This window comes from Lissotriton vulgaris, chromosome 6 (assembly GCF_964263255.1).
Source record: "Lissotriton vulgaris chromosome 6, aLisVul1.2, whole genome shotgun sequence".
NCBI classification, from domain to species: domain Eukaryota; kingdom Metazoa; phylum Chordata; class Amphibia; order Caudata; family Salamandridae; genus Lissotriton; species Lissotriton vulgaris.
Genome location: NC_141694.1, coordinates 1,046,371,692 through 1,046,386,720, shown reverse-complemented (window position 1 = coordinate 1,046,386,720; position 15,029 = coordinate 1,046,371,692). Strand labels below are relative to the sequence as shown.

The 15,029-nt window shown below is 48.5% G+C and overlaps 1 protein-coding gene across 1 annotated transcript in view; it reads right to left on the bottom strand.

Moving 5' to 3' along the window:
* Positions 1-5,482, bottom strand: part of NUP133 (nucleoporin 133) — a 1,523,409-nt gene extending 1,517,927 nt beyond the window's left edge. The window contains exon 1 of the mRNA XM_086927107.1: positions 5,245-5,482. Within this exon, the coding sequence (XP_086783233.1) occupies positions 5,245-5,402 (158 nt within the window). The 5' untranslated portion in view covers positions 5,403-5,482. The remainder of the gene's footprint in view (positions 1-5,244) is intronic.
* Between the last annotated feature and the right edge of the window lie 9,547 nt (positions 5,483-15,029).

The following is a 15,029-nucleotide window of genomic DNA, read 5'->3' as shown; positions in this document are numbered from 1 at the left end:
GTGGTATGAATGGTACTTTTCTTCATGTTTTGTGGGAATGCCCGGTTGTTTCTGCTTTCTGGTCTAGGATCCACGATGTGATGGGACGTGTTACTGGGGTCCCCCTTCTTCCCGAGGCGAGGCGCTGCCTGCTTAACGTGTGGGAGCCTACGGATTGTACGGCCGCTCAGACTTTCTGGATCACTCTGGGCAATATGGTTGCCAAAAGGGACATAGCGCAGCTTTGGGGCTCCCACAGGCCGCCTGGACTCAGTGCCTGGAAAGATAACATGGATTGGTGCATGTTTCGGGAGAAGACGGTGTATGAGGCTCGGGGTCGTCCTAGGAAGTGGAATAAAATCTGGGCGCAATGGAATGAATACCGGGGTGACATTTGTACCCCACCACTTGATTACGCCGACGCCATTCCCTCCTCCCCATAGTTGACGTTCCTTTCATCGGCTTCCATTCTTAACCCCTTTCATCGTTCCCCTCCCTTAGTGGACTTGCCTCCATTCTTATATACCGTTTCCCGCCTTTCCTCCCCTCCCGTGAACTTGCCATTGCTTTACCATGTGTTTGTTTTTGTGGTTTGTTCAACTTCGACAAAATTACAAAATTGAACCTTCAGTATCCTCTAATTGTTGTTTTATGCACTACACCATAATGAAGCATGATGCGGCCTTCTCCGCAGTATAATGTGTTGTACTTTTTGACCGATTGTCATAGCGGCCGGCCCAAAGGGGTTGTAGGCAGACGCTGTGTACTGTGCATTTGATAAATAAAGGTTTTAAAAAAAAAATAAAAAAAAAAAAGAATGCCTGTCGAGGTGATAAATTCCACACATTTCCTGAAGCATAATAATACGTAATTAATAAAACCACTGTAGTATTACTAATATTGAACTAAATACACAGTGACTTTAAAATAATTACCAGTGCATATTGACATTTGATTACAAAAGGTAAATGAACCTTTGTTAATTGGCCAAATCATGCCTAGCACGGTTTTCAGGAACCAATGACAGGCATGGAATATTCAAAGCATGCCTGTCACAGTTTTAATTAAATTCAAGGATGAAATGTCCCAAAGCGTGCCCAAAAAAATAATATTCCAAAGTTCAGTCATAGCGTGCCTGTCACTGTAGAAACAAGTTTTACAGATGGGCTTTGCACCTCACTAGCAGGCCCGTCACTGTATCAATATTAAAACTCATTGGTGTAGAAACTACAGGCTGTTCACTGTCCAAGCGTGCCTGTTGCTGTAAATATGCCAATAACGGCTCCCAAAGTATGGCCGCCATGCGTGGAATTGCGTGCTTTCTAGAGGAATTTGTCCGCCGCAGTGCATCCTCTTTACAGCAGATAGGGCACACACTCACACCACCAGGAAAGTGACGTGCGCACGTACCAAAGAAATGTGTGCACAGGACTTACCTCTCTCGCGCCGTAACTTGTGTTCTCCACCTTCCTCGCGCTGCTGCTCTCATCTTCCTGACTGACTGACTGATATCTTATAAAGCGCACTATTGCTGAGGCGTCTTGGCGCTGAGGTGAGGTGAGTGGATACCGAAGCTAAACAGTAGGTATTCTCGAGCTTAGGGAAAGAGTCATGTCTTTATCAATTTTCTAAAAAGAGCCCTATTAGACTGTAGTTTGATCAGAATGGGGAGGGAGTTCCACAGTTTGGCTGCTTGACACGAGAAGTCCTTTCCTCCCCATCTGGACCTTTTTATCTTGGGGACCAGGATCAGTCCTGTATTGGCTGACCTGAGGCACCGTTGTGGTGAGTAACGGGGAAATAGATGCTGAATGTCCACAGCTCCTCCTCCATACAGAGCTTTATGTACAAGACAGAGGGCCTTAAAATCCACTCTTTGCAGAACTGGGAGCCAAAGGAGCTGTTTAATGCTGGCAAACGTGGGGTAATGTTTGGGTAGAGCAAGTAAGACCCGAGCAACCGCATTCTGCAATGTCTGAAGTTTGGTAATCTGCCCTTTATCTGCTCCCAAGTATAAGGCGTTGCAGTTATCAACTCTGGAGAGAACCAGGGTTTCGACTACTGTTTTCCTGAGAGTTAGAGAAATAAACGGCAGAATTTTGCACAGAACTTTCAGCGTAAAGAAGCAGGCAGAAGATACTTGATTAATTTGTTGAGCGAGCTGTAGTTCCCTGTCAAACATAAATCCAAGGTACCAGGTCAACTCCTAGTCAACGCCAAATTCTGTAAAGCTGAATCACAGTCAAATGTATTTCCCAATGCTTTATTACCACCGTCCTTGTACAAACACAGCAGATGCCTGCACCTCCAACCGGCACCTAATCAGACCTCATTCCATTCCACACACTTGCATCCTCCACTACCCATTCCCCATTCCACTGTTACACACCTAACATTCCAAAAATCAGAATAGTATCGCAACACATCCCTGAGAAGATTCCCTATCGGTCTATTGATGCAATTGTTATTTTACATGAGGCTAGGTTTGAGAGCTACGTTGGAGGTAACATTACATAAACAAGCATTTACAATGCAATGGTCTCGGCATTGTTAATGTTAGAGCTATTGGCATTGCTCATGACATTATTTTTATTAATGTTTACAACATAAATACATGGCATTGTCATTTACAATGCCATTAGCTTAATCGCTCGCAAATCTGCAGGGTGCAGGTATTCAATCAATCAATGTTGTTTTATCTTTGCATAGTGCAAAGCCTTGTAGAAAGGGTGACATGGAGACTCTGGCCTTACTGGTGTGGGGTTCTAGCGCAGGTGCTGAGCAATAGCCACATTAAATATATGTTCGTAGCCGCCTGTAAGCACAGCTGCCACGAGCTGCGCGCCCTCTGCCCTGTGGCTCCGCCTTCCACCCGTGGACAGACACAGGGGCTGGGGCCTAAGACTGCCCGGCCTCTGCAGCTGCCTCTCTGGGGCGGTCAGGGCCATTTCCTGGATCTGAGAAAGAGTTGCCGAGCTGTTGCTTAGGTTGAGATTTCGACAGCGATCGGAGGTGAGCATGGCTAGTAATGTGTATGGACATTTACCCACACCCCGCCCTATAAAACACAAAATACTTCATATACGAGGGCAGGGCCCCGAAGGTAAATTGCATGCGAATCAAAGCCGACCCATCGTAAAATCGAACTCCCGCTGGCAAATTGCGATTAAATCCTCCCGCCCAGTTTGTTCAGTAGAGTGAACATTAACGCTACCGCCCAGATCCGCCACTGAAGCCTACGAAACGGCACCTTTGCCTGATAATAGCAGGAGGAGAGGACGTGTGAAGTACAGGGTAATCAAGTCTAAACAAAATGAGATTTACAAAGATTAGTGGCCCAGTAACATGATCTGGTCATGAACTGTTGAGCAAGCGACGACGCAGCAGCTGGCAAGACTGCCACATATCTGATGGCGGCGAGGCCAAGTAACCTTCAGAGCCAGAGTGTCACGCACGACCAACAAACAAACGTGCAAGCATTCTGTACAAGTTACTTGTGTACATAGAACAAGGAAAATGAGTTCCACAATGCAGGGGTGGCTAAAGGTGAGAAAGGTAAAACACATTAATCCTAGTCATGCTTATTTAGCAATTTTTAAAAAATATTAACTAAACTGCGCCACAATGCGTGCAGCAGTTTTCCATCTCCTCCAGTGAAGCTGGATAGAGGTGGCTGATTTCAACCTATGAAAGAAGGCGCCCTTGGAATGGCTGTGTGCAGCCCAGCCCGCTCAGGCGCCGCGCGCTGGTATGCAGACTCCCCCTGAATTCCAGAGAGGGAGAGTCGCGCGACGCGATCCGCTCTGCATTGCCAGGCTGTGGAGACAAGACCTGGCCGCGCGCACAACGTTATCCTATGGGAAAACGCTGCGCGCGGCCAGATCTTGTCTCACTTCGGCGTCTCAGACTGCTGAGACGCCGACAATAGTTCTCTGGCGAGAACGCGCTTTTCAAACGCGTTATAGCCGAGACCTAAAAATAGAATTAGGAGGAGCGATGAGAATCTACAAATATTGAACCCCGCAGTAAGGCAAGTGATATAAAGCCTGTTGTAGCATTGGTATGCTGGGCCTGAATTTTATAATTTATTTATTTTACTTTTAGTCTAACCTCTTGCTCCCTGTCAAACTCCTTTGGTCCTCCGATAGATCTTGTTCTGTGCTAGAAGGTACTGGAATATGCGTAGGATGAGCAATTATCAAATGAGGACCAGGAATAAGATAATTTCTTCATTCAAAAGATTATTTCACAACATCTAGAAACCCAAATTTATCAATTTAAAAGAAACATCATTCAAGTGATTTACCCACAAGGAAATAATGAGTCAGAATCAGCAGAGTTTAGATTAAATCTCAAATTTTAGTATTACGTACATGGGTAAAGAATAATAAATTGAAACGGCATACAATCCTAGTATTCTAACTAACTCTAGATTTAATAAGGTTACATAAAATTCTGTGAGATCCAAGGATGACAGTGAAAAGAATCTTCCTCAGGGGAGCGAGATTATGGACATCTAGAACATACACATCAATAGGAAATCAGTTGAGCCTCAGACAAACCCTGAGGAAAGTTCATGTGACTTCCAAATGACCAGTTCCAGTTCAATAAAACAGGAACCTGTCTCAGTCCATCACTATAACATCAAAGTCACAGCAGCATGGCATGAACCTTTCAGCTGAAAAGGTTCCACTACGCTAGCATACCAGCTAGCAGCCAGTCAAAGTATTACCCCACAGTTCGTGTTGTCTTGGTCTGTCACAAAGCTGCAAAGTGGATAAGCCAAGCCAGTCTGTCAAAGGCAAAGAAGCTACCACGTTCAGTTCCAAAATCTGAGGAATTGTACTCCATCAATTACGGGGTGACCTCCTTTGGCATCACCCCAAATTGTCAGATTACTCTGTCCCATTGGTCATCTTCGATAGGATGAGGTGATGTAGTAGTTAAAAAGTATACAATCTGGAACAATTAAGTAACCCAAATTACATAATTTCCTTAAACCCATGGTAAGGTTAGTCATATGAACAATCAGATACTCAGAAAATATTTTTTAAATAGAACTAATGCACTGAGAACACACAGAACTGCATGGAGTGATGAGAGATAGTTGGTGATATTAGAAAAATATATATTATAATATTTTTAGTTGTAGTCTGTTTTCTGTGACAAAACGGCAGACAAATGCCACTGCAAAAGAAAAACGCTGTCACGTGACCGAACAACCTTTCAAAGTTTTTTTTCAAGGCGCAGGCGCGTGCTACTTACCGCATGCTGGGCATGGACTGCTTGCGACCGACCGGAGAATAGATACCGGAGGCTCCTCCCACGCCGCTGCTTCTACGGCTGCCGCTACCAGCTCGAACAGCCGAAGCCCCCAAAGCTTTTCGGGCGGCCCCTACCGGGGTACGAGGCGATGGAAACATGTCGAGAATTAAGACTTAGAAACGGACAGTAGGAGACTGCCAAAACAAGAGGGCGCGCGTTTTGGCTTAAACCAATCAGAGCGCTATCGAGCGGTTCCGCTTGGCCCTTGTGCATAAACATAGAGAGTAGACTACCTGTAACGTTGCAAGCGTGGCGGCCATCTCGGAAACTAAAAGATGCACTAATGCGGATAGACTATTTCTAGAACGCTTGAATTTCCATTCAGTACATCGGACTACTGCGTTCACTCCTGCTACAATTAATTAATAGTTTCTTAACATTAACTTTCCCTAACTTCTGTACAGTAACAACCTGCCTTAGGGATCCAAGAGATGTCAGTTTGTCTCTTGGGCGATATGTATTACCAATATTGTTGATTTTATGGTTCAGCATTATCATATCCGTGTAAAAGAAAATGTTTTGCAGTGCTATGAAGCAGTTCTGCACGTAAGATGAGGGATGCGATAGGTGCTTCATAGAAATTGTGAACATTTAAAGCACAGTAGTTTTAGAAACAAGTGTTTCTGAAGGGTATGTACAGTTGGAGTACAGTTAGTCATGCATTAATAGAACCCATGTTTTGCTTTTTCTAAGCATTGTAGATTACAGATCTCGTTACACAGATCATTATTTTTCCTTAGGCCTTGTAGAGAGCCACCCGGGCCTCTCTATACTTTGTAACCAATTCAACATGCATCCCCACACCCCCGGGGCGGGCTCGCTCCGGGGTATATAATAAAGAGGCGGAAGACCGCTCGGGGTCTTTCCGGCACCTGATAACATAGTGTATCTGTGGTCTCTGTACATGCTGTTCCGCCCACGTGCAAGGCCCAGTCCTCGCACTCCACATTGGCGACGAGGCCAGTACTGACCTCGCGCGTGCCCTGCCCCGAGCGTCGGCTCACCTCTGGTGCCTGTGCATCGGCGCGCCGCCGGCGCCAGAAGAAGATCGACGCGGTGCCCACGCGCTCTGGCCGGAGGCCTGCCTGCATCGCAGCGCTGCTTGCGCGACGGCTCGAGGCCCGCCCACGCGTCTCCCTCGAGGGAGCGCCTTCAGCTGGCGGGACTCGCCGCGCGCGCCTGACGGGTGAGTGAATTATCGAGCGGCCCGCCTGCGCCGAACATCCGCGGCCTGCACGGCCCTGTCACAGCGTGCACACATCGAGGCACACCGCCCCCTCCAGGCGTGCGGAGCACCCATATGCAGCCTCTGAAGGGGAGGGGTGAAGCAGAGCGACGCTGCACGTCGGCTCCATACTCCCTCCTGCTTTTCCCGGTTATTCTTAATCGGCGTGGGACACTATACGTCAGCCCCTCCTGCATCGAAACACAGCAAACAAGCATTGGCCGATACAAGAGTGTGTGGGACAGTGCGCATAAGTGGCCCTGGGAATCACTGAAGCGATACTTTGGAGGGGAATTGCCTCACACTGCTCAGACCCAGTCACACCTACACTACCTGCCCGGAGCCCCACACGCACTAGGAACGCCACTCAGAATAACTGTGACTCTATCACGGAGGGGGAAACAATACTTGGCCCACAGTTTCCCAGGAGCCGCAGCACATATCGTGAAGGAGGAAACAATGACAGACCCAGCACCAGGAGCTGCAGCACCCGCACAGCCACCACGTGGCCCTGCAGGACCCGCCCAGAACTTAGTCGCAGGCACAGGCCCCCAAGTAACCAGCCATGCGCACACAGGCGTTGCACCACTTCCCCCATTCAGCGAGTCGGCTGACCCTGCGACGGCAGCGCCGAGGTGGAAAGCGTGGCTCGGAAGACTTAACCTCTACTTCAAGGGAACCCGCGAAACGGACGAAACAGTCAAGAGATCCCTCCTCATCTTGTACGGAGGCCCTGAAATATATGACCTCTTTGAGACACTCCCTGATACCGGACGGGAGGATGACTATGAGGCGGCGGTCGACGCCCTCAACGCCCATTTCGACCCCCAACTAAACAATGATTTCGAGAAGTTCAAGTTTAAGAGGGCGTGGCAAACAGAGTCTGAATCGGTTGACATGTATTATGCAAGACTGCGCCAGCTGGCCAGCAGCTGCCCGTTCCTAAACCCTAGGGAAGAGATAAGAGACCAAATCATCGTGGGGTGTCGATCGAAACTGCTGAGGAAGCTCATCCTCAGACAGCCTGGGATTACACTAGATGAAATTCTCATTCTTGCCCGTTCGCATGAGCTGTCGGATGCGCGGGCCGAAGAAATGGAGGCTGCATTACGCTCTCCAATGGCACTTCCTGTAGTATCCAAAATGGCGCCAATCAAGGAAGAAAGAGTGGACGCGATACAAAGAAGACCACAGCCCAACCGTCCGCGACAATGGCCATCCAATGGCACGCAGTGCGCTTACTGCGGGGAAGACCACCTGACAACCGCAACGTGCAGTGCAAAAGGGAAAACCTGTCTAAAGTGTGGCCGACTAAACCACTTTGCAGCGGTGTGCCAAGGAGGGAGGTACCGGCCGAACGCGCCAAGGTCGCGCGCGGGATATGGACCCAGGTCACTAACACAGCGGGTCAGGCAACTGTCTTTGGAGTCCGAACATCCACCCCCAGACAACCAAGCTGAGGAAAGAAGGCCACGGTATGAGGATGACGATGATGACGAAGTATACGTTATCTCATACGTTAGCCGGGTTTCCACGAAGAAGAGACCACCGCCCATTTGCACCGTCTCCATCGAAGGCACCGAAAAGCGAGCACTTATAGACACAGGGGCGTCTGTAAATGTCATGGACTCTGAACAATATGAACTGATGTCACCCAAACCTGCACTGGCACCCTCAAGTGCACGCATCTACACGTACGGAGGCACAAACCCACTGCCACTGCAAGGAGTTATCAGCACCACCATCGTGAATGGTGAATACTTGACGGAAGCTCACTTCCACATCACAGAAGGAAAGAAAGGCACCCTCTTGAGCTGCCACACAGCCGAAGACCTGGGGCTGGTATTCTTCGCAAATCAAGTACATCTGTCACATGCGGAAAACATGCTGCAAGAATTCCCAGCACTGTTCAGCGGCTAATGGAAACTGAAAGGAAAGAAAGTTCGTCTACACATAGACACCTCTGTGCGCCCAGTCGCCCTTAGACACCGGCGAGTTCCGTTCAACCTCCGGCCACAGGTGGAGGCCGAACTCAAACGGCTAGAAGATCTTGGGGTCAAAGAAAAGGTGTCAGGTCCGACCCCGTGGGTTTCCCCGTTGGTTGTAGCACCTAAACCCAAACAGCCAGGCGCCATCAGGTTGTGCGTCGATATGAGACTCCCCAACGCCGCCGTGAAGAGAGAGCGTCATATTACTCCAACTATGGATGACATCGTTGCAGACCTAAACGGAGCGAAGTGGTTCTCCAAGTTGGACCTCAACTCGGAGTACCACCAACTGGAGTTAGAACCCGAGAGCCGCTACATAACTACTTTTTTGACCCATGTCGACTCCGACGATACCGGAGGCTGAGTTTCGGCGTATCCTCAGCCGCAGAAGTGTTCCAGAACGCAATACGGGAGGTGTTGTCAGGGCTGAGTGGGGTAATCAACCTGAGCGACAATATCGTCATATACTCCAACACTCTCGAGGAACACGACACCCATCTGAGAGCCACGCTACGGAGGCTGGTGGAACATGGGCTGACCCTGCATCGGTCCAAGTGTTCGTTTTACCAAGAATCCATCGACTTCTTTGGATACACGTTCCCACGAGAAGGACTGTAGGTTGACCCGAGGAAGGCGGAAGCTATCCGGACCGCAAGCACGCCACGAAACCCCTCCGAGGTGCGAAGTTTTCTTGGCATGGCCACTTACTGTGGCCGGTTTATTCCTAATCTAGCAGCCCTGGCAGAACCATTGAGGGCACTCACTCGACAAGATCACGAGTGAGAGTGGACATGCATGGCTAACCAGGCGTTTCAGGACATCAAAGCGAGCCTTCTTGACAAGGAGGTAATGGCATACTTCCAGCCACGCCGGAAAACAGAACTAATCGTGGATGCCAGCCCGGTGGGCCTGGGAGCTGTGCTGCTGCAAGAGTATGGCGGAGATGAGTGGAAACCAGTTGCATATGCGAGCAAGGCCTTAACTGACACGGAGACTCGATATGCTCAGATCGAGCGGGAGGCCCTGGCAATAAAGTGGGTGTGCCAACACTTTCATTTATACCTTTGTGGACAGGAGTTCACCGTAGTGACAGATCACAAGCCACAGCTGCCCTTATTCACGGGATCGTTCAGACTTGCGCCCCCACGAATAGAACGGTGGGCCGTTCAATTGCAAGGATTCAACTACAAACTCGTATTTCGACCGGGGGCATACAATCCTGCAGACTATCTCTCCCGACATCCAGACGTGACCAAGAAAGCTCTCCCCCTCGCCGACGGACCGGGGGTGGAGGAGTTTGTCCACATGATATCACAAGCAGCCTGCCCGGACACAATGACGCTGCAGTAGATAGGCGAGGCCACCGATGAGACACTAGCCCGGGTCAAGCGTGCTCTCGAGGAAAATCGCTGGACTCTTTTCTTAGACGGGATCCAGAGCCTGAGGCCTGAAGTGAGCCATGCCAGGCAACAAATCTGGCAAGTCCGTAACGAACTGAGCATAGGAGACGAAGGGGTCGTGCTCCGAGGGCATCTAATTGTCGTGCCCGAGAGCCTTCAACGACACATGTTGACGATCGCCCACACGGGCCACCAGGGTAATGGCCAAGACCAAAGCAAGGCTGAGGAACAAAGTCTGGTTCCCTGCCATGGACAATATGGTGGACGAGATGGTACGCTCCTGCCATGCTTGCACGATCACAGGAGGGGACCCGGCACCAGCGCCGGTCATCATGGAGGATACCCCCCAAACCCCTTGGACTCATCTGAGCGTCGACTTTGGGAGTTTCCCCGATGGCAGACACACGCTTGTAGTGGTGGATTCATTTTCCAAATTTCCTGTGGTGGAGATAATTCCGTCAGTCGCTTTCCCTCAAGTCAAGAAGGCCCTCAACCACATCTTCGCGACAATGGGGCTCCCCGAAGAAATAAAATCGGACAACGGACTACCATTCCAAGGAAGGGAGTTCCAAAACTATCTGGAAATCCTCCGAATCAGACACCAGAAGATCACACCATTATGGCCCCAGGCGAATGGAGAAGTAGAGAGACTAATGAGAACACTTAACAGAGCTCTTAGGATTGCGGTAGACAGCGGAGATGACCCTGAAGCAGCCCTGGACCAATTCTTGAGTGCTTACAGACAGACGCCACATAGCACCACGAAATGTGCCCCTGCGCACGTGCTATTCAAGAAGGCACCTCGAGGCAACATTCCGACTGCACACAACTGGACACCCGAAGCAAGAGACGGTGAAGCCATCCAATCCCGGAGGCAAACCACCAACCAGAAAGCGAGTGAGACTCGGCATGCCCAACAACCGGGTTTGCGAGTGGGAGACACAGTGGTAGTTCAAGATCGCCATCCGGGGTGGAAATTCCAGACACCTTATGAGCCCGAGAAATGGACTGTGGAGAAGATCCAAGGAACTATGGTTACTGTTCGGCGAGATCATCAAACGGTAACCCGGAACGTATTCTGTTTCAAGAAGGCGGGAAGGCCGGCTGGCCTCCCCGCGAGTGTTACCAGTCAGGAGCCCGAAGAGGAATACGCTCAGGGTAATGATGGGCTCTGGGTCGAGGCCCCATCCCCGCAACCTGGCGGAGGAGGACCGGCCGGAGGTGCTAGTCATGCTGCAGCACCCAACAACACCGAAGAGGATTCATCCTCTCCGGCAAGGAGTGGCGAGACAACCCTGGCCGGGGTTGTGGCTTCCCCAGCATGCCGAGGCCGCAGATACAACCTGAGGCCCAATCTAGACCCGAGCCAGAGACTGAGAGACTTTGCCTGGACTTCACTCTGATGGGTCCCCGGCTATAAGGACAGACTAAATTGAAGGAGGGATGTAGAGAGCCACCCGGGCCTCTCTATACTTTGTAACCATTTCATCATGCATCCCCACACCCCCGGGGCGGGCTCGCTCCGGGACATATAATAAAGAGGCAGAAGACCGCTCGGGGTCTTTCCGGCACCTGATAACATAGTGTATCTGTGGTCTCTGTACATGCTGTTCCACCCACGTGCAAGGCCCAGTCCTCGCACTCCACAGGCCTGTCCACCTTATTGTTCTCCTGTCACACTAGAGAGAGAGAGCATTCATTACATGCAGAACCCACGTGGCCGCCTGCAGTGCTGTCTCGCTCATGTCTGAGACAAGACCAGCAACATCCTCAGTTATTTCTGAACTAACTGGCGAAATGCAAGTAATTATTTAAAGTGAAGTGACTAGCCGCCTGCTGGGCCTTCTTGCAAGGATGAGTGCTCTTATGCATAATTGCTAGAATCGTTTTGTTGGAACGTGGGGTGAGACCCAAGTCAATTAAGTTAAAAATACTTTATTTGTTTTTGAGAAACAATAAAAGTAAGAAAATGCAGTCCACAAGATATAATAAAGAAGTGGCATCTAATAATAAATAATACCAAGTCATCCATAAAATTAAAATAGTATTAATCATCGTCTTCTCCCAGTTTATAAAAAATCATCATCCACTCACCCCTGATAAAGTAAACTGAAACACCACAGGAGGCAGCCACAGTTAGAAAAATGCAGGTCACCACCATAACACACATTTCATTTATGAAAATAAGTTCTAAAACCTGAAGCCTAAAATCAGTGAATCCTAATAAAGACATTATATATAAAAAGTACCCTGTTACACATTTCCTGATCCTCCTAACCCGCCCTAACAAAAATTGCAGCAGAGTGGCAGATAAAAGGAGAATGGAGTTGTTGAAAGTACACCTGAGCTGGTCAACATTGAACAAAATTCAAAATGTAATTTCAGCAAAGATATAATAAGCTTTGTTCTTGGTTTCTCATAAAAATTAAAAAAGAAACATTGATGTCAAGTGCTTTGTTCTGAAAATGCATCACAAGGGCAATGTTGGTAAGTGCGTGCCCAGGTAATTTGTATTAGTAAAAGCGACTATATAATGTACTAGCAGCCCGCCCCAGCGTTGCCTGGGGCAGAAAGGGGCTGGGGGCAGCATTTGCTTGCGTGCCCGTCCCTCTGTGCACACCCGCTCCCAACCCCCTCCCTCCTCGACTCCCTCCCTCCTCGACTCCCTCCCGCCCCGACTCCTCCCGCCCGTCCCTCTGTACACACCCGCTCCGACCCCCTCCCGCCCGACTCCCTCCCGCCCGACACCCTCCCGCCCTGACTCCAATGTGCATTTACCTTACCTGAGCTGCCGGTTCCTTCCCGCGCTCCTCACTTCACCGCAGCTCCATGTCCGCCACTCGTCATGACGCACCTGAGCCGCCGCTTCTCCCCGCGCTCCTCACGTCACCCCCTCTCCATGTCCGCCGCTCCTCATCACGCACGTCGCGGCCAGCACTACGTTGTGGCCAGCACAGCGTCGCGGCCGGCGCTACTTTCAGGGTACTACTTTTTTTTTAAAGTTATATTTTTAAATTTACGTTTTATTTTTATTTTTTACTGCCTATGTCCATCTGCACACCCTGACAATTTCTACAATGTATCGGGTGTGTGGATTGGCGCTGTGGTTCCCAAGTTTACCTGGCTCAAAGGTGTGTGTTCTCTCTTTATAATAGTAGTATAGATAATATTAAAACAAAATCAAGTTAATAAAAATCTGTGTTCCACATTTGTTACCTTGGAAATATAGGGTTGATTGCCAGGCTGGGGAAGTAAGAGGGCATGATGCTTTTTTTTAACTTATATATTCTGCCTCACACCGTTGACAAAATGAATGAATCTCACTGTGAGATCCGTATAACTCAGCCCCACCAAGATGTCTAGTTATCAAAATATTTGATGGTACACATACTTTCAAACGATTTCCTAATAAAGTTCAGGCATGGGATTTTTAGAGCGCAATACAATGACATGCAATCTCAAATAATCGTCCTTGTCAATGATGCTTCCGGCTTTGTCAAAAAAGCTTCCCACAAAAATAAGGCTGCTAAATGGATTGTATTCTTGATATATGGTATGCCAATTTCCTCATGACAAAATTGGTGCAGCTGGAGGGAATATCTACATCCTTTTCAAGCATTTGTTTTAAACTTGCTGCTGTATATCCACATCTGAATACCCCAAAATTCCTGCATCATACCATACCCCTGAAACAACCTTGATGAAAATCTAAACACTGCTTCTATGGTCTTTTTCAAGTGCATCCTTCTGGCTACTATCCAGGATTTCCAATTGTTATGGCAATTGAATGGAAGACAAAGATAGAAGAAGGTATCTGTCGTATCAATCTTGTTGCATTTAAGAACATGTGTACATAACTTCCTAGCCATAACAATAGTTATAATAAAAGACTTTCCTTGGTTCACACTCAACCTCAGGTTATCCATAAAAATAGTAAAATGATCCCCCCTGGCGGTGCTATCAGAACTACATCATCTGCACAGAGCAAGATAGACAGAGGGCGAGGTACTACTTGCGACATATCAAAAGCTCTGTCCACAAGGATTTTTTTTATTTATGCTTACATTTCCTGTGTCATACATAGATATCAGTTCGTAGTACACTAATGCAAATATCAGTATTTCTTGTAAGAGACATCACCTAATTCACATATGTTATACAGTACATCTTAGTGATGTTGGAGCAAGGCAGGTGTGTAAAGCTCTGTGGTATAGTGCTGCACCAATGTTGCACCAAATTGACTCTATTTGGCTTTTGGTGTACTTCCCATATTCCCACTGTGCTGTACCTTGTTCACTGGGAAGCTGACAGTGTGTTTGATCGTAGGGTACCTGTCCCAGTATGCTGGGTTGGTATATGCCCTCCACAGGAATTTATAGTGTAATAGCTTATGCCGGTGATTACAGGACACCAATTTGGTTTGCGTGCATCATTCTAACCAGACCTTATCTGTAAGTGGGTGCCCCAGATCTGCCTCCCATGTTGCCTTCAGTCTGGTGTCATGGTTTGGTGTAAGTGCTAAGTGTAGGAAAATGGGTTTCTGTTGCAGTAACCCCCCCACTTTTTGCCGGACTACTGATGCACTTTTCCATGGTGTGCCCTGGGTCCCTGCCAATCAGGTTCCCAGGGCCTGTGTTCTTCCCCCCAAAACGAACACAATTGGCATCTCTGACCACAGGTCAGCCCCTGGTACGTGGTAGCACAGGTACCCAGGGCACTGTGACCAGGGAAGACCTCTAAGGGCTGCAGCACTTATTGTGCCACCCTTAGAGGCCCTGTACCCTGACATACACACACTTCCTTGACAGGCTGCGTGTCTTGGTGCAAAACAAAGTGAAGAGTCAACATGACACACATTTATGTGTCAACAAACATGGCAGCAATGACATTACTGCCTATCCAGTCGCACAGCTTGAAAGAACTGCTTCAATTTTCTTTTGTTAAAAAATCCACGTTTATTCACTGGTTTCCAAAATGCATCATACTTATGCATTTACTTCGATATTCACTGTGAGGCTGTCTAAAAGCCCAATTGTTTCAAATGGTTTCTAATGTATTTCTGTTGAACAAATTAGGTCGAAATGTCTAGTCACTTTAATAACATTTCATTAC